Source organism: Trachurus trachurus, assembly GCF_905171665.1.
Source record: "Trachurus trachurus genome assembly, chromosome: 16".
NCBI classification, from domain to species: domain Eukaryota; kingdom Metazoa; phylum Chordata; class Actinopteri; order Carangiformes; family Carangidae; genus Trachurus; species Trachurus trachurus.
Genome location: NC_139902.1, coordinates 33,235,961 through 33,256,379, shown reverse-complemented (window position 1 = coordinate 33,256,379; position 20,419 = coordinate 33,235,961). Strand labels below are relative to the sequence as shown.

At 44.1% G+C, this 20,419-nt stretch overlaps 2 protein-coding genes across 2 annotated transcripts; both read right to left on the bottom strand.

The window, feature by feature from the left end:
- Positions 1 to 851: 851 nt before the first annotated feature.
- cmtm7 (CKLF-like MARVEL transmembrane domain containing 7) lies at positions 852 to 6,999 on the bottom strand (the record flags this gene model as incomplete). Its single annotated transcript, XM_083989278.1, has 5 exons — positions 852 to 885; positions 2,818 to 2,899; positions 3,352 to 3,450; positions 5,352 to 5,528; positions 6,886 to 6,999. 5 exons carry the CDS (start codon positions 6,997 to 6,999, stop codon positions 872 to 874), a joined length of 486 nt encoding a protein of 161 aa, XP_083845404.1. The 3' UTR covers positions 852 to 871.
- A 5,334-nt stretch (positions 7,000 to 12,333) lies between these two features.
- LOC310999826 (sialic acid-binding Ig-like lectin 15) lies at positions 12,334 to 18,725 on the bottom strand (the record flags this gene model as incomplete). Its single annotated transcript, XM_083990392.1, has 4 exons — positions 18,691 to 18,725; positions 17,341 to 17,730; positions 13,039 to 13,404; positions 12,334 to 12,401 (listed from the first exon to the last, which is right to left on the bottom strand). The coding sequence occupies exons 2-4, from the start codon at positions 17,699 to 17,701 to the stop codon at positions 12,334 to 12,336; spliced, it is 795 nt and encodes a 264-aa protein (XP_083846518.1). The 5' UTR covers positions 17,702 to 17,730; positions 18,691 to 18,725.
- Between the last annotated feature and the right edge of the window lie 1,694 nt (positions 18,726 to 20,419).

The window sequence follows — 20,419 nt, the reverse complement described above, 5'->3', positions numbered from 1 at the left end:
TTGTCGCTCGCCAAAATGTCCGCCGCCTCCGCCTTTTGCTCACGTGTTCAATGTGACATCGACGTCGTCTTGACGCCATTTATAAAACTTTGAGTGTATTCTGGCCCCTCCCCCTTTTTTTTGCCACGCAGCCAAGATGGCCGCCGTGGAGGGAGAGGGGTTTGTAACTTCCTGTCCCCATCCAGGAAGTGAGTGAAACGAGACTTTGTGAATATTTTTAGTGTGCTAGCAACATTAGCGTAGCGAGCAAACAGGGCTAAATACTGTTTACAAAGTGTTTTCCAGGCTGCGTTCGATAATAATAAAACTGAGCAGAATTAATTAAAACCGTGTGGGCGTGGCCAAACGGAAAACATCTGACTGGTTTATGGCACTCGACAGGAAATTAGTAATTGTTCCTTTAAAAACGCAGATTAAAACTTTTCTAAGTAGCAGCGGGAAAGTGTGGGGGGGGGGGGGGCAGCAGGAATCATGGGAAATGTAGTTGTAACTGAAGGTTTTAAAATGTGACACTGAGCACCTTTAACTGTGGATTCAGAGGTTTGTTTGATAAAGACTCAATTAGGGAACTGTTCTGAGTAATGACGTCACTACTGTCCTGTCAGGGCGTTACCATGACGATCAGGTGATGATGTTTGTTGTTGAAAAAAAAAAGAAAAAAAGAAAAAAAGAAACGACGACTGGTCCTGGATCAGCGCTGTGTTCTGTTATACCTCCTCCGCTGCACTGTACGAGTTATCATCCAATCAGGTTTTTTTAATCGTTCGGTCGGTCCCGGTGGTTGTTGCCGGGCAGGAAACGGGACCAGAGGACACAGCAGACTGCCCACACACACACACAGCCACACGGTGCGTTCAAGAGCGCGCACTGTTTACACTGCAGCACCTGGAGAGAAGAGAGAAAAAAAAACAGTGTAAAATCTGTGTCATGTGTCTCTTGCTCACATGACTGAGCGTCTCGTATCAGACACACACACACACACACACACACACACACACACACACACACACACACACACACACAGACTCACACACACACACACACACAGAGCTGGTTCAGGATGAGTCCGTTCCCTTTAATGGGCGATTAGCAACGTTAGCTTCTTAGCATTCCTCCCATTCACTGACACTGGACAACAGGCTCTGCATTCAACTACAGAACTGGTACGAGAACTGAGCATGAAGACTGAAAATGACTGTCATGTGATTATTGACACGACTGATTGGTTGATTGATTGATTGATTGATTAAAGGGATATTCAGGCTTAAATGTAACCCATGGTCTAACACACCATCAGACCCTGTAGACCCCCCTCGCCCCCCCCTCTCCAGAGATCAAGTTACCGACCACAAACTTCTCTAGTTGTAGCGACTTCAGCACAGACAGCCAGATAGAAACACATTGCTGTCTATGGAGCCACCAGCCAACCTCCATCAAAAAGCCGCTAATAGACATAATGTTCAGAACAGAACCAAACTACATCAGCAGTACAAACAGGGTCCCATCCCATAATACCAGGCAGCAAACGCCTGATAGCTTTGACTGGTTTCAATTGAAAAGAGACCAAAACACAACTCACCCACTCTCCTCCAGCTGCTTCCTACTGATGCAGAAGTCCTGACGAGTCGATCACCGAGTGCAGTAGAAAAGTAAAGAGTCCAGTGGCGTTTAGTTCCTAAACTGCAGCAGCTTTTCTGACTGTGATAGTTTGATCAACTCAACTCTGTTCATTTCTCTGTTTAACACTCACTGGTTGTTGTTAGAAACAGAGAGGAACTCTGATGCACTCGGTCATCGACTCGTCAGGGCTTCTGCATCAGTAGGAAGCAGCTGGAGTAGGAGAGTGGGTGAGTTGTTTTCGTCTCTTTTCAATTGAAACCAGTCAAAGCTAGCAGGTGCTTGATGCTTCGTATTATGGGATGGGACCCTGTTTGTACTGTTGCTGAAGTTTGGTTCTGTTCTGAACATTATCTGTGGCTGTGAGCAGTTTTTTGATGGAAGTTGGCTGGTGGCTCCATAGACAGCAGTGTGTTTCTATCTGGCTGTCTGTGATGAGGTCGCTACAACTAGAGAAGATTGTGGTCGCTGAACTTGATCTCTGGAGGGTTAGGGGGGGTCTACTGGGTCTGACGGAGCGTTAGACCATGGGTTAAACTTACAGAGGACTATCCCTTTAACGGCGCGTTCCCACCTAACACGATGTCGCGTTGTCGCGCGTCGAGATTATATGTAAAGTCAATGCAAAGACACGATTTGTAGCGTCATCGCACCGGGCGATGCGATGGAAAATCGCTAAAAATCGCTTCCATCACGTCGCCCCATCGCTTCATCGCTCGAGTTGAAATAATTGAACTTTTGCGAAAAATTCGCGTGAAATGCGGCACGACCTATCAGCGTTGAGATTGTCACTGACGTGCTGACGTACGGTCGTACTGGTGTTCCCTTGGCAGTGTTGCCAACTCGACTTTCCAAACCCTCTTGGTGACTAGCCACAAATCTAGCGACTTTTTCCGGTGCTGTGACAAACGTTTCTGGTTTGAAGACTCGAACCCCTCTACAGGGACAGGAACAGTGCAGCGACGGTGGTTATCTCAGCCATGGTCGACGAGAAAATGAAATGACGGAAGAAATGTTGTTGTTTGGGCGGGCTCGTCGCACGATGCGATGCCACGACGAGGCCTTTTTTTGCATATTGGACCAGCGTCAAAACTGGAGCGTGTAGCGTGCCGCCATTTCATTTGACGCGCAATTACATCGCATTCATCACGTTTGGTGGGAACACGGTGTAAGTGTGTGTGTGTAAGGGGGAGGTCGTACCGGTCTGGTGGGGGCCACAGGTCATGCTGTAGGACGTCCACAAACTAACGGCCATCAGGAAGGTGGCGATGAAGCCAAACACCTGGAAACACACACACAGGAGTTAATGTGGAGACACACACACACTGATACACAACACAACGCTCTGCATTTTAAAGTTTACTTTAGTTTTATTGACTATTTATTGTCACTCTCATTTACTACTTATTACCTGTTAGTTGAATTCTTTATTGCTAATCAACCTTTGACTATGTTTCTATGCAGTATCTTTATTGATTGATTCTGGGAGAAACGGAACTTCCTTCTGGATAAATAAAGTATCTATCTATCTATCTATCTATCTATCTGTTACACTAATAAATAGCACACACTGATGCACACACACAGCTCATGATCAACTCTCGTATTTCCTGTAAAATAATCAGAGCAGTGAAACCACCAAACACATGTTCAACCTGCAGAACCCAGGTCAGCGGAACAGTGTGTGTGTGTGTGTGTGTGTGTGTGTGTGTGTGTGTGTGTGTGTGTGCACACCGTAGCGGCGACCAGCGCAGACACTCCTGAAGCGTTCACCGCGGCGATGATGGAGGCGATGAGGATGAGGACGGTGCCGACGGAGTAATGGAAGAACTCCTGCAACAGAAACACACATCAAGAAGACGGACCAATCACAACTAAGCAAGGGACCAGTCACAATAAAGTAAAGGACCAGTCACAATAAAGCGAGGGACCGGTCATGATAAAGCGAGGGACCGGTCACAATAAAGTGAAGGACCAGTCACAATTAAGCGAAGGACCGGTCACAATTAAGCGAGGGACCAGTCACGATAAAGGAAGGGACCGGTCACAATAAAGCGAGGGACCAGTCACAATTAAGCGAAGGACCAGTCAATAAAGCGAAGGACCGGTCACAATAAAGCGAGGGACCAGTCACAATTAAGCGAAGGACCAGTCAATAAAGCGAAGGACCGGTCACAATAAAGCGAAGGACCAGTCACAATAAAGGGAGGGACCGGTCACAATAAAGTAAAGGACCAGTCACAATAAAGCGAGGGACCAGTCACAATAAAGCGAGGGACCGGTCACAATAAAGAGAGGGACCAGTCACAATTAAGTGAGGGACCAGTCACAATAAAACGAAGGACCAGTCACAATAAAACGAAGGACCAGTCACAATAAAACGAAGGACCAGTCACAATAAAGCGAGGGACCGGTCACAATAAAGCGAAGGACCAGTCACAATAAAGTGAGGGACCAGTCACAATTAAGTGAGGGACCAGTCACAATAAAACGAAGGACCAGTCACAATAAAACGAAGGACCAGTCACAATAAAGCGAGGGACCGGTCACAATAAAGCGAGGGACCGGTCACAATAAAGCGAGGGACCAGTCACAATAAAGCGAGGGACCAGTCACAATAAAGCGAGGGACAAGTCACAAAAAAACGAAGGACCAGTCACAATAAAACGAAGGACCAGTCACAATAAAACGAAGGACCAGTCACAATAAAGCGAGGGACCGGTCACAATAAAGCGAAGGACCAGTCACAATAATGTGAAGGACCAGTCACAATAAAGCGAGGGACAAGTCACAAAAAAACGAGGGACCAGTCACAATAAAGCGAGGGACCAGTGTCACACACATTTTGTGGCCTCTAGATGTCCTATTTTGTTGTGTAAGTGTTTTTCTATTGGTCAGTTAAGGTCATGTGACCGTCAGTTACAGGAAGTGCAGTCATTCTTTCTCCATGCGGTCAGGCAGACAGTTCCTCTCCTCTTTTCTGCTACGTGACGTGACTGCCTTGGAGAGCCGTCGCTTGTAAGTTTTGTTAGTGTTTCTGTGTTTCTGTTCAACATAACATATAAATAATTTAAAAAATCTTAAGTTGGATTTAAAAACACAATAACTGTGATAATATAGTTTGCTAAGCTGAATGTAGCTTATTGTTGTGGATTGTGCATTGAGACTGTAGTCAATGTAAATTCATTCTGGGTTGTATTTTTGTGAGTTACTAAAGTACTGTAACTTTATATGTATTTCAGTTTTACAAAAAAAGGATTGAAAGAAGAGTAAAGAGGATTCAGTAAACATACTCCCGTGTCCGACTTTCTCTAAATCCTGCTGTTAGCGATCTGTCAGTTTGTGCGTATATATGATACACGCCTCAGGGACAGAATAACCAGTCCTGGCCGCTTTAGTTCAACGTTTCTTGACTAGCTTAGCTTAGCTTAAGTCTTTAGCCACGTCCGTCACTTTATTGCGTCCCCCAGAAACACGTCTGTTGTTCCTTGTCCATCTCTTTTCTCTGAAGCTTTAGTTTGAATATTTTCATTTGTCTTTACTGATTATTACAACAATTTTAACCTGATAAACATTCACTCACACACACAGTTATGGAGAAAAATCAGAGGAGTGACAGAGATCTTCTATGTGAGAAGACGCGTTCCTCTTTCTTTAACACATAGAGATCAAGTTCCTGTTGTAAATTGAGAGTGTGAACGAACACACACACACACGCGCGCGCGCGCACTCACCGTCAGCGGCCAGTTGATGCAGGGCATCCCCGCCTGCAGCCGGAACAGATGCATGAGGAAGAAGATGAGGAAGGCGATGAGGAACCAGAGCGCCACCACCTCGAAGAACTGGAAGGCCGCCCAGCTGGGCCAACCGCGCGAGCAGTGGACGCACAGGAAGACGATGAGCAGGGCCAGCTGCACACACACACACACACACACACACACACACACACACACACACACACAGATACAGTTATAATGTGTGTGTGACCCTGTTGCACCTGAAGGAGGTGTGAAGAGAAACTGTTCCACGCTTCCTGCTCCTCTCTCTGCTCATGGGTTAAAACTGAACATGTGAAACCGAATCATTCAAACTGTTACATCACATCAGCAAACAGCACATTACACATTATATACATATAAATATATTATTATTATATAGGCTACATATAAATATAATGTGTAACGTATAGTATAAACACATACAGGTGCATCTTAATAAATGAGAATATCATGGGAAAGTTTATTTATGTCAGTAATTCAATTCAAAAAGTGAAACTAAGACTTTATATAGATCCATTACACATAGAATGAAACATTTCATGTCTTTGTGTATTTAATTTATTTTAATTGCAATGATTATGACTTAGCTTACCGTACATTTAATGGAGACCTCAAATTCAATACTGTATCACAAAATAACCTTCTTTTTTTTCTTTTCTTTTTTTAATAAGGAAATGTTGGCCTTCTGAGAAGTTTGGTTGAGTTTGTTTGAGTTGAACGAGACTTTTCCATGATATTCTAACGTATAGAGATGCAGCTGTATAGAAGATATAGAAGATGTAGCCTACTCCTATATGAGTATTGATCTGAGGCTATAACGATAGATCAACAGTGAGATACTACAAACATGAGAATAAAAACATAATCAATAAACATTGAACAAGTTCATTTTGATTTTTTTTTTATGTATGAACTGATTGCTGACTAGATGACGTCAATCAACTATAAATAAATAAGCAGCATCACATGAGGAAACATCAAGGGAGTGTTTGATTATTGATTCATCATCAACATTAACAACAGCAGCAGCAGCAGCAGCAATAGTTAGGCTACTGATCAATAACCGATCAGCTCTATAGTTTTAGTTATAAACACAACTAACATCAGTCACAATTACACTAAATTACACCAAATTATTAATATTTTAGGCTACATATGAGATTATTAATGAAGAAAAAACATGCAGATCGATCAATCAATAAAATCAATCACCAGGATCAACGTGGTGGTTGATCATCATTATTATTCTTAGCCTATAACTACTCATAATAATAATAATAATAATAACAACATGCAGAGAAACAGCGCCAGCCACACCCCCGGTCCATGAATGATCAATAAATAATTCAACACTTTGACAACAAACTCCTCAGCTCGGTTCTTTCCCCCGGTGCCTCGCTGAGAACCTCCCCGGCTCTAAGCCCTCTCATCCCGGCTACACCCCGTCCCTCTCCCCGCTGAACCCCTCCGGAGCTCCGGAGCTTCTCACCATCTGTCCGAGCTTCAGCAGCCCCGGGATGGAGCCGCTGTAGCCCGGGTTGAGGCTGCAGCCGTCGCCGGGGCTCCGGGTGGTGGTGGTCGTGGTGATGACGGTGTGCGACATGTTGTTGGTTGTTTTGGTTTTTCAACGGTTAAATAAATAAATGAATCAATAAATAAATGAATAGATTATTATGGATTAGTTTTAAAGTTGTAGTTGATAGAGCAGCAGCAGACTGTCCTTCTGTCCGTCAGTCACCGACACAGACGGAGAGTCGGTCCTCCAGAGCTGGGCCGCCGTCAAACTACACACCGGATACACACCGACACTTCCGGGACCGGACTTCAAAATAAAAGCTCTGGTCAGGCGCTGGAGGGAAACTGAATGAAATGAAATGAAAAAACTTATGAAGAAGTTCAGTCAGAAAATAGATTTATTTTGAAATTCTGCAGTTTTTATTGAATTTTGGAAAAAAAAAAAAAACTCTGTTAAAGGGATATTCTGCTCATTTCTGCTTCTTGACATGGTACATTGATGTCTAAAAGTAGCTAATGTTAGTAACATGCTTTGGTCAGAAAAACCAACAGATTGAGCACAGCTGGTTCTCTACACATCAGTTTCACAGCCCTGCTCTAGACCATAGATATAGAAACTGGTAGCTGAGGTAACCATGGTAACCATGGGAGCGAGGGCTTGGATATTCAAATCATCCGGCTTGTGATGTAATAAACCGGGTGAAATTAAAACGGCTTGTTAAGAGACACATTTTCTGACTATGGCAGTTTACAAAATGTTGACGTAGTTGTCAAAACTTACGTTTAAGGGGTGAGGAGGCGCTCTGGATACGCAAATACACATACTGAAGCTATGAAAAAGTGAGTTTTGCATAATATGTCCCCTTTAAAGGGACAACAAGGAGTTTTGTTAAAGTGAAGTGTTTTCCCCACTACATTTATGAGCCTCCGCACCGTGAAATTCTTTGACCGGCGCAAGACAGACTCATGTTTTCATTCATCAAGAATTAAAGTCAGAGGTTGGAAGACGATCACATACCGTCGTAGTTCCCACCATAAACGGAGATTCGGCGGCGTTATTCTCATGACTCGCCACGAAACCGAAAGTAAAGAAACGCTGGTCGGCTCGCCCAGCATTTCCACCACCACTAATAATAACAAAATAACCATAGAGACAAAACCATAGATTTATCTAAAATGGACCATTAACAAGTGGTAACGTAGATTCATCCACATTAATATGAGACTTTTTTATTGTCGCGGAATTTTTCGTTCTGCCGCTGGAGAAACTCCTCGATGTCCCTTTAAATATTTTACTGTGAAATAGGCCTAGTAATTAATTCATTTTTAAAGGATGAAACAGTTTTCTGTACTGAGTGAATGTAATGATGAACATGTATCTGACACGGATCAATGATATTGATCTGAAAGAGTGAGTCCAGAGGCTCAGATGGAGGAGGAGGAGGGGATGAATAAAAGGAGGAAGAAAAAGAAGACTAGGAAAAGGAGGAGGAGGAAGAAGAAGAAGGTGAATGAGGGGGAGAGAAGATAAAGAAAAGGAGGAAGAAGAAGTAGTAGAAAAAGATGAAGAAAAGGAGGAGGAGGAGGAGGTAATCTAATTACGTGTTTGTAACACATTATCAACACATTGGGTCCATAATAGAATAAAACCTTATTATAAAACCTAATTATAATCAGTGTGTGTAAATGTGTCTTTAGAAACAGAGCGTTGGTGCTTTTATTTTGAAGTGGACATCCTGGATGTGCTGTGTGTTAGTGTGTGTGAGTGTGTGTGTGTTGACTGGTCTGTGTGTGTGTGTGTGGAGGTGTGGTCTGTGTCAGGAAACACTGCAGCAGCAGCAGCCGAGTGTGAAAGCTTCCAGAGAAACACACACAGACACACACACACACACACACACACAGACTATTCAGTAATAACAGAGCGCGCTTCACCTCACAATAACGCACACATAGGACACACACACACACACAGGACAGACTGTTCCAGCTCGGACACTGAGGGTGTGTGTGTGTGTGTGTTCTCTGGTTCATTCTGGCTCCGACTCCATGGGAGTAAAAACACTGAGCTGTGATGTTACCGTCCTCTGTGTGTGTGTGAGAGAGAGTGTGTGAGAGAGTGTGTGTCTGTGTGTGTGACTCCGCTGAAAACAGGAAGTGTTTGTAAAAAAAGAAAAGAAAAAGTCACATTTCCAGAAATAAAACCTGGAAAATGTCTCCTTTCTAGTCAAAACTAATCTCTTTCCACTTAAAATAAGACTCATCGCCTAAAAATGAACTTGTTTTTAGATCATTTTCACTTGTTTCAAACTAATTTTCACTTGAAATAAGTAGAAAAATCTGCCAGTGAAAGGAAGTTTTTTGTGCTCGTATAATAAGAAAGAAAAACTTGCTCCACTATCAGATTTTTCTACTTATTTCAAGTGAAAATCTGCTTGAAAGAAGTAAAAAGTGTCTAAAAACAAGCTATTTTTATGTGATGAGTCTTATTTTAAGTAGAATGAGATTTGTTTTGACTAGAAATAAGACAAATATTCTTGGTAAGATTTGAGTTTTTGCAGTGTAAATGTACAAAATAAGCTACAACTGTTGGAAAAGACTTCTGATGTGTTGGCGTGACGATGCTGAAGTTTGATAAACATCTGTTATCTTCACAGGCTGGAGGCCGGCAGCAGGAAGTGTTACCATGGAGACGTGGCAACACATTCCTCACACCTCCGACCACATCCTGTGGCCACAAGGTGGTTAAACACACACCAACACACACGGTGACACAGTGACACAGTGAGGAAGCTGCACTTACAAACTCTGACCAAGAATATTTGTCCTATTTCTAATCAAAATGTCATTTCTAATCTAAACTAATCTCATTCTACTTAAGATAAGACTCATCACATTAAAAGTAACTTGTTTTTAGACACTTTTTACTTCTTTCAAAGATATTTTCACTTGAAATAAGTAGAAAAATTTGACAGTGGAGCAAGTTTTTCTTTCTTATTACAAGCACAAAAACCTACTTTCACTGGCAGATTTTTCTACTTATTTCAAGTGAAAATTAGTTTGAAACAAGTGAAAATTATCTAAAAACAAGTTCATTTTTAGGTTTTAGTCTTATTTTAAGTGGAAGAGATCAGATTTGACTAGAAATTAGACATTTTGACAAGAAATAAGACAAATATTCTTGGAAAGTTTTAGAGTTTTTGCTGTGCAGCAGCTGCAGACTGAACTTGTGGCTCAAACTGACCTGAAGTCAGCCATGTTGTTCATGTTGTTGCTGTATATGTTTATGTTTGTGTTGTGTTGTTGTGACATTGTGTTGAAAGTGTATAGCGGCCGCAGCAGAAACCTCCGGCGAACCGCAGCCGTTCACCAAACCACAGCTCGGTTTGGGTTGAAAGGTTCAGGCGGAGCTGCTGATTGGCTGCAGGCAGCGTGACCTCACTCTGATCTGAAACCATCTGTGGCAGCGGTTACATGCTCAGTGTGTGTGTGTGTGTGTGTGTGTGTGTGTGTGTGTGTGTGTGTGTGTGTGTGTGGTGCAGTAACAGTGATGCAACAGGGCTCAGCCAATCACAGTCGACCACGGGAACCAGGTATTGGAGGGAGGAAGTTATTTAATCACAAAACACAAAACAGTTGAATTGAAATTGTTGTTGACAATGAACTGTAGCGAGACCGGGGGGGAAGATTGTAACGTCTTTGACTCGTCTGTCTGTATCTTAAAGGGATAGTTCAACATTTTGTTTTAGAGGGAAATACAGAGACTGTTGATGAAAAACTGTCCCTGAAGGCAACGTGCATCAGTGGTTTTTCATGAATTTCCCTCTAAAACAACTCTGTGTGGTAACGTTGTGTTATTATCTCATAGCGTGGTGAATGTGCAGGTCACAACTTGTCCACCAGAGCGTTGTGGAGTTGTTGGATTGTGTATTTGATGAATTTGATGAGGGAAACAAAGAAATCCCATAATGAGCCTCCGTAGCGTAGCTCTGAGCAGCTCACGGCTCTGCTCCGCCGTTCTAAAAATAGCTTGCACCGACAATTAAAGGTAACGAACCTACTGCTATGACTATAGGGATTATGGCAATGGGCCAATTTGATAAAATGTTGAACTATCCATTTAACTACAAAGCAGGCGATGTTGTCACAAAAATAAAAGGAGGGGGAAATACTTTCATGCCTCATAATGAGTTTTTTCCTTCTGAATGTGTCTGTGTTGCAACAGGCTGCTACTTCTTCACATATGGAAGATAAAGGACTAAACTGAGTGAACCATCCCTGCTCTCCACTACTTACTACACATACACCGACACAACTGCTGCCAAAGGGATAAGAACACAATGAAGCCATCGGCTTGTTTCCATTGTGGTCCCTATTGTGTGTGTGTGTGCAATGACCATGAAGGGAAAGTGTGGGTGTGCCTCACACACTGCAATGGTTGGGAACAATTTCAAATTACAATTAGCCTACAGTTCAGAATCAAGAAAACTGTTTCAAAATGTGAACAATTAAATATAACCATATAACAAAGCACAGTCTTATTGAAAGAAACCTTAATATCAAAACCACTTGACTCTGATTCCCCTTAACCATCCCTTTACTTTTAAGTAAAATAATAAATCAGTTCAACCAAAATAACCGTTTAACTGTTAAAAAACCAAACCAAGAAGAAGAAAGTTTGTTGATGGTAGCCGGTTGTGGCTAGATGGCGTAGCTACATGAGCTGCAGGAAGTGACGTAGAATCTCACCAAATCTCGTCGAGAACTCCCGACTGGTGAAGTTTAGTCAAACTGACGTGTCCAGGTGTAAAATAGGAAACAAAAAGCAAAAAGCAAGTGAAGCCATTGTTTGGGTTTAGGCACAGCTAAAAAGCTAAGTAAAGATTGCATGTTTGCTAGGGCGTTAGCTTCCTGCATCTAGCCACAACCATGGTAGCCATGAAGACGGCAGCCATATTGGTCCGTGTTCTTCAGTCAGCTCGGTTCCTTATTGGCTACCTACATTCAACACTGTTTCCAGAAAAGTTTCAAAGTTTTTGGAGAAATTGTACCACTTTTTTTCTAGAAATGTATAATATTTCCAATAATTCACACCATTGGCCCTAATTTGAACGTTGTACATTGACTAAAAAAGTTACGTTCTTCAGTCTCAGAACAAATATTTGTATATTTCTGTCACGCAGTCAGTGACTCTGAATTGTCGGCTTCCCCCACACATAAGACGACTTTGGTTTCCATTAAAGGCAAAAAAGCCCCAAAAATATATACTTTAATTTGTTCAAATAAGACTTTCTCCCTCACCTTGGACACTGAATGTAATACCAGACAGTCCAATTTGACAGTCCAATCTGCTCCCTTTGTTAATGAAAAGGGATTTCTGTCAACATCATGCCCATGTGCTGAGGAGGAGGAGGAGGAGGAAGCTCTACTGCACTGTGGGAACCAGCTCCAGCTCTACAGCGCCACCATCAGGACAGTCAGAGTGTCGCTTCCCTTCACAGAGACAAAGAGACAGAGAGAACAGTTTGACTATACAGACATTGATCCACAACAACCGATCGATCAGAAAATCAAGTCCAAAAGCCAACGTATTGACGTTTGTTCTCTTTAATCTATAACCATTAGAATCCAATATAAACTCAGTCTGACATATTAAAGGGAAATCCCCCCCATCAACAAACTGAAGTGTTCTGGTAAGCTTTGAATTTGCCGTTCATATCATTCATACAAACATGGAGCGGGTACGCTTGTGCTGGCTGCCATGTGATGGCAGCGTGACCATAGGTAACCATGGAAACTCACCGGAGGTATGGTGTGAGGAAGGATGGAGGGTCACCCTGACGCTGCATTCACGTGGAGGCAGACGGCAGACGACCGTCGGAAACAAACCGGATGCCATTTCCACATTTCGACGAGAGAAAGCCGGTAAAATTCAGGTAAACACTACGACATCGCCATGACAGCATACTGTCACGTGTGTTGTTTTGCCTTGTGCTGACTGTAGTAACCCGAGTGGTGAACTTGTTAATGCACCTATCCTATTCCTGCACAATGTCCCTTCAAGTTTTTGCATTCAAGTGTGAACCTGGTGTCACTGACTTGTGTGATGAGTGTTGTGTTTCCAGCTCACCTCTGTGACTCAGGAAGGCGATGATCACTCCTGCAGAGACCAGCAGCACCACCACCACCACGCCACGAACCACCAGTACGACCACCAGACTGTTCCTGGGGGGGAACGTCCTCTCAGCTCCGCCCACCGCGTTCTCCGCTCTGCAGGTGAGCTCCTCCCCCTCCTGCAGGTACGGCACAGAGCTGCTGACCCGGTACGGTCCTGACTGATCCAACACCACCTGGTTCTCCATCTTCTTCCCAGAGGGGAGCAGCCAGACGACCTTAGGCAGAGGGTGACCCTCCACCTCACACTGCAGCCTGCGGGGGGCGCCGTCTGGACCGGAGGGTGAGTCCACTACAGACAGACTGAGGATCTGAGGCTCGGCTGTGAACAGACCAATCAGAACATCAGGATGATGGTGTTTCCTTCAGCTCCCACATAAAACACGTGACTAAGACCGCCTTCTTCCATCTGCGCAGTATCACTAAGATTAGGAATATCCTCTCCCAGAGTGATGCTGAGAAACTAGTGCATGCATTTATCACTTCTAGGCTAGACTACTGCAACTCTCTCCTGTCAGGATGTCCGAAAAACTCTCTAAGGAGTCTCCAGCTGGTCCAGAATGCCACAGCGAGAGTTTTGACAGGAGTTAGGAAGAGAGAGCACATCTCTCCCACCTTAGCTTCTCTCCACTGGCTTCCTGTAGGATTTAGAATAGACTTCAAAATCCTTCTGCTGACTTATAAGGCTCTTAATGATAAAGCTCCAACCTATCTGAAAGAACTAATCATTCCTTACTGTCCTACCAGAGCACTCCGCTCCCAGAACGCAGGTCTGTTAGTGACTCCCAGTATCTCTAAAAACAGACTGGGAGGTAGAGCCTTCAGTTACCGGGCTCCTTTACTGTGGAACCAGCTCTCTCCATGGGTCAAAGAGGCAGACACTCTAACTACATTTAAGTCTAGACTTAAGACCCTCCTTTATGACAGGGCTTTTAGTTAGGGCTGGTTCAGGTAGCTCTGAACCATTTTATAGCTACGCTGCTATAGGCTTAGACTGCTGGGGACACATCTGGATACACAGATCCCTCTCCTCTCCTCTCCTCTCCTCTCCTCTCCTCTCCTCTCCTCAGTATATTTTTGAACTGTCATTTTCTGTTGTACTTTGTAGTTTGGCCTTGGTGTCTCGCACTCTCTCTGTGTTTCCGCAGATCCACCGGAGCTCCATCTCTCTGCACCAGCCGCCGCCTACATCGCCCCCCTCCCACCCTTTCCCCTGCTGTTAGACCGGCCTCCCCTCCCTTCCCATGGACCAGTCTGCCACCCAGTCCTCCCATCGAGCTGCCCGGCCCTCCCCCCCCCCCCCCCCCCCCCTCCCCTCACCAGAGACTGCCCTCATCAACCCCTGCTAACATTTCCATATTCCGCACATTCTGTGACAAACTGTAAACTGTTTTCTTGTCTGTAACAACATCTATTGCACGTCTGTCCGTCCTGGGTGAGGGATCCCTCCTCTGTTGCTCACCCTGAGGTTTCTCCTGGTTTTCCCTGTTAAAAGGGTTTTCCATGGAGTTTTTCCTCAGTCGATGTGAGGGTCTAAGGACAGAGGATGTTGTTACGATGCCATGTGAAGCCCTTTGAGACAAACTGTTTGTAAAAACGGGCTATACAAATAAAATTGCCTTGCCTTGCCTTGCCTTGGTGTGGATGGGGGGAACCACCATTCCAACATCCCACCAGTCCCACATAGGCCTCTTATTGTCTAAATGGCAACACCTAATCTTCTATCAAACGGCTGTCATCCCCACAATTTCTGCCTCCAATGGTCGGAATGACTTTTGGCACCAAAATCTTGAGAAAAAGCAGTTTTTGTGTTGGCCGTCATTTTCAGGTACCAGTACAATTGTTGCTTTAGTGACACCTCAACATCTGTAAATGGTAAATGGTCTGTATTTATATAGCGCTTTACTATACCTGAAACAATACCCAAAGTGCTTTACAGTACATCATGCATCACATTCACCCATTCACACACACATTCACACACTGATGGCGGAAGCTGCCATGCAAGGCGCGAACCACGACCCATCAGGAGCAAGGTGGGTAAGGTGTCTTGCCCAAGGACACTACAGCAGCAACCGGGAACCCTCTGATCATTGGACGACCCGCTCTACCACCTGCGCCACTGCCGCCCCTGTACAGTGTCTGTACAGTTGTTCTCTTGTAAACAACAACAAAATCAACACTGACAAATGACTTTTGATGATAAAAGATGACAAAACATTTTAATGACTGACACACACAACTCTAGCCTCGTAAACCAGCCGCTCCCGGAAATGCAATTCATTTCATTTCTGAGGGAGAGTATGGCCTCATTCCCGCTGTAAGCGTTTGGCCTGAAACCCTCAGAAGGCCGAGCCAATCAGCGTCACCGCTGTGATTGACACAGCACGTTGGCCAATCAGGGACCGACTGGTGCAAAGCCCCGTCACTACACCAACTTGCTGATTGGCTGAATGGGGTTGTCTCTCAACGCTACTACTCCCGCCCAGCTCCCGCCCACCCCGAACGCTTACAGGGGGAATGAGGCCAGACTCTCCCTCAGAAATGAAATGAAATGCATTTCCGCGAGAGGCTGGTTTACGAGGCTAACACTCCAGCCTTTTTTAAAATTTTAGAGTTACAACTTTTTTTGTGTGTGTGTCTGATCGCCAGATCCTGAGTCTGGGCTTCTGGGCTCTTCGGCTTCTGGCCTTCGGTACAAACAAAAAGCCGTTATCCGTAGTCCTAGTCCCTAACACACTGTAAACTGTAATTGCTAAAATTGCTGCTGTCTCTGATCTTGCACCGGACGAGTCTGGAGTCAGCCTCGCCCCCCGGACGCAATTAATGTGAAATGTGAAGTAAATGAGGGTGCGATAAATTCATTATACTTTTATATCTCTCAATCCAAATGTGTTTTTCTGCACTTTATTTTGATGATACAAGTCTGATCTTCACAGAGGAGTAGGACAAGACATGCAGCATGACGTTGCAATTAAAAAAAGCCTAAGACAAGATACAGTATGTCGTCCTTAGCAATCTACGTTTGGCTTTTCATCAAGATAACTCGTCTTTGGCAGTAAAAGAGTTAATAAACTGCTATTTTCTAACTTGAGCTTTACAGTTTAAATAACTGAATAAAAGTAGTTTAACTTTAGCCTCAAGATTAAGATGAGCTAATTAAACCACTGACTAAATTTAACTTTACAACTAACTAATGTTAACAAGTTTTGTTTTAAGTTACAATTTAATTAAATAATCGTATTAATTTCTAATCCCAGTTTTACAGTTTAGCTAAACAACAAACAAACAGTTGACCTCACTGACTGGTCACTGACCATGTGAAGTTGTTTGTTTGGTTACATGGTAATGTAGTGTAGAGAGGATGTGGACGTCCAGCTCACTCTGAATCTCAGAGGAGGAAGTGTTTTTGGGTTTGATGCCAAATCATCACAGGAAATACTGATGTGTGATAAATTTATCAGACACAATCAGACAAACAGTGATGACAGGAAACCCTGCTCTGGGTTTGTAACTGGTCTCTGCAGATTAGGGTGGACCATCTGGGTGTGCTAGACCCAGACAATAACCACACCCACAATAGGCAAGGCAAGGCAATTTTATTTGTATAGCCCGTTTTTACAAACAGTTTGTCTCAAAGGGCTTTACATGGCATCACAACAACATCCTCTGTCCTTAGACCCTCACATCGACTGAGGAAAAACTCCATGGAAACCCCTTTTAACAGGGAAAAACCAGCTTTGAGAAACCTCAGGGTGAGCAAAAGAGGAGGGATCCCTCACCCAGGATGGACAGACGTGCAATAGATGTTTTTACAGACAAGACAACAGCTTATAGTTTAACATTCATCAGTCAGTGACATCAGCAGTTTAAAATGGTAAATGGTAAATGGTCTGTATTTATATAGCGCTTTACTATACCTGAACGATACCCAAAGCGCTTTACAGTACATCACATTCACCCATTCACACACACATTCACACACTGATGGCGGAAGCTGCCATGCAAGGCGCTAACCACGACCCATCAGGAGCAAGGTGGGTAAGGTGTCTTGCCCAAGGACACTACGGCAGCAACCGGGACAGAGCTGGATTCGAACCGCCAACCCTCTGATCATTGGACGAGCCGCTCTACCACCTGAGCCACTGCCACCCTGTGTGACCTCAGCATGTTCACACAGTGTCACCACCCAACACAGACTGAAACACTGAGCAGGTCACTGGCTGAGAGATGATCTGGATCAGTAACTGAATCTCACCTGTTACATGCAGTTTTGTGTTCTTTTTATAGCCGTCCCATGACCTGTCCAGCTCCACCCTACAGACATATCGACCGTTGTCCATCAGCTGGACCTCCCTGATGAGGAGGGACAGTTCCCCCCGTCGAGGGTCTCCAGCCAGAGAATGTCTCAGTCCTGAACTTGAGCAGTCGCTGTGATCACCTGTTGAGTCGTTTCTAAGTGAACAGGTGAAGACAGACTGAGTGTCGGATTCTCCAGCCTGAACCCGCCACTTCACAGTGATCGGTCCTGAATAACTCTGCTGTCTGGGATGAGTGAAGTTGCAGTTGAGAACGACGTCTTGTCCTTTGGAGACAGTGACCTCTGGAGAGACCACCATGCTCCAGTCCACTGTCAGAGGCCCTGCATCTGTCAAACACAACACAAGTGTCTTAATTAATGTTATTACAGCTCCTCAGTATCAGTGCTCAGTGAGAGATGATCATCTGTGTCTCAACTTGAGCTTGTGGGTTTGATTCCCATGTTGACAGAGATGGTACCACCAGCCGTAGCCCCCGTGGCCCTATCTAAATTTGCCAGAGGAAATTTTCTAGTTTTTGATCAATCACTGTTCAATGACCATGACCATATTTGGAGAAGTGTTGAGATTATAACGGGTGTGTATTGCATGGAATGTTCAGGCTAGAGTGGGTGACATTATCAGCTAGAGTGGGAGAAGTTGTCTGAAGTTATCTAAAACGTTTCTCTTTCCACGCTGCTCACAGCCACAGTTTACACTCTACACACATGATTTTTTCCACAGTTGTAGACAAACTTGTCCTTTCTCTAAGAATGTACTCAACAAAGCAGACAGATTTACAGAATTTAAACTGTGAGCCTCTAAGTGCAGCCACGTCTGTCTCTGCTCCTCATTAACTCTAATACAAAGATTTACTCAGAGAAGCAGAAGGGACCCCTATTTATAACTCGCAAGTGTTACCAAAATATTTACTGTAGAAACACCAAAGTCACATCAAATCGTTCAGGAAGTCCTTACGATGACCACAGTCTGCTTCTTCTTCTGATAGGAGCTACTGTTTAGTCAGAATAAGCCCAAATGTAAGACCAGTGCAGAGGCAGAAAATCACCCTTTTCTCAGCGTTTCTGTCTGCCTCAGCCAATAGCGACTTTCCTTACTGAGGAGTTGGCAACACTGCAGTTACTGGCCGTGTCCACCAAACACGCTTTTAGCGCTCTGAGTGTCTACTTTCCATTCAGATCCTATGGAGTTTGGCGCTCACTTGGCGGAAAAAACGCCACCCACCACAGACTGAAACACTGAGCAGGTCACTGGCTGAGAGATGATCTGGATCAGTAACTGAATCTCACCTGTTACATGCAGCTTTGTGAAGTTTTCATAGCCGTCCCATGACCTGTCCAGCTCCACCCTACAGACGTATCGACCGTTGTGCATCAGCTGGACCTCCCTGATGAGGAGGGACAGTTCCCCCCGTCGTGGGTCTCCAGCCAGAGAATGTCTCAGTCCTGAACCTGAGCAGCCGCTGTGATCGCCTGTTGAGTCGTTTCTAAGTGAACAGGTGAAGACAGACTGAGTGTCGGATTCTCCAGCCTGAACCCGCCACTTCACAGTGATCCATCCTGAATAATCCTGCTGCTCTGGATGAGTGAAGTTGCAGCTGAGGACGGCGTCTTGTCCTCTGGAGACATTGACCTCTGGAGAGACCTCCATGCTCCAGTCCACTGACAGAGACCCTGCAGAGGAAGATCACATCAGGACCACTTAATGTCATGTTTCAGCCTCAGGGCTGCCGTGGTTTCTTGATTCATAGAGTAAACAGGGCTTGAAGCAAAGAAGACCTTTACATTACATTACTACACAATGGCCGATGGCCATAATAACATAAGCCAATGCTGATGCTTGCAGCTATTAAATGAAATAGTGAACATTCATTCATTTGTTGATCCATAATTTAGCAGCCGACAAGTTAAAACATGGATACAAGTTGGACCTCTGACATGATGTAAATGTTCCCATCACCCTGAACACAGATGAACGGCTCTTACCTGTGACAATCACAGACAGAACAGACAGCAGACACAGAGTTTGCTTCCACATCTTCAGACGACTCGAAGAAACACAACTTCAGGGTTGAAATGTTGTATTTTCAGGAAGTGAAACACTTACTAACTGTTTAATGACAGGAAGTCTTTGAATGAGGTCAAATTTATAACAGAAACCTTGAGGGTGTTAATGTAGCTGTGCAGCTCTGCAGAAACTCATTGTTTTATGTTCTGAATTTAAATCCTCTCAGACTTGTGTGAGTTTTGTTCTGTGCAGATAATTTCCTTGCAGGTTGTTTCCTCACCTGTTTACACCTTGTAAAGGTATGGAGGATGGAGGGCGGCTCATTGACTGACAGGTGGGTAACCAAAGTCTCAGCTCCACACAGGCCCTATACTCTTTGACCATATACGGGTTGGTTGGAAGTGACGGCTGTATTGGCAGTTTCAATCCTGTTGTGTTTCAACCACTTGCGATGTCCCCACCCCCTGCCTTTTCCACCAAGATATCAGGCCTTGTTGTGTATTAACCATTTGTGAGTTGTAATATGTTTCACCCTCTTTATGTTTGAGTTACCCTGTTACCCTAAACTGTGATGATTTCTTTACAAAAATAAACTGTCAGAGATATTATGGACATCACCACTGCACTGCTCCACCGTTTATTTTAGTAAAGAAATCATCACAACAAGGACAAAGTGTTTGTTTCTGTGGTGGGGAGAGCAGGCGCTCTGTGATGGGATAGTAATGTCTTTCTGGGATGTTTCAGAGTTGGGCTATCTGAGGTGAGTGGCTACATGCAAAAACACAAAGTTTATACTGTTTATACTCTACAATATACAGTTTTTTTTATTGAACAACGCCGCCACAGAAGAATACTTATATCAGTTGTTACATTTTTATTTTTTTTAAATATACATATATATACAGTATATATATACAAACATTCTGCTAGATCATAAAACAAAGACAGCAATGTTTTTTTTGCCCTGGTGCACAGGTTGATGGACTTTAACCGTATTCCACCCTCACCTAA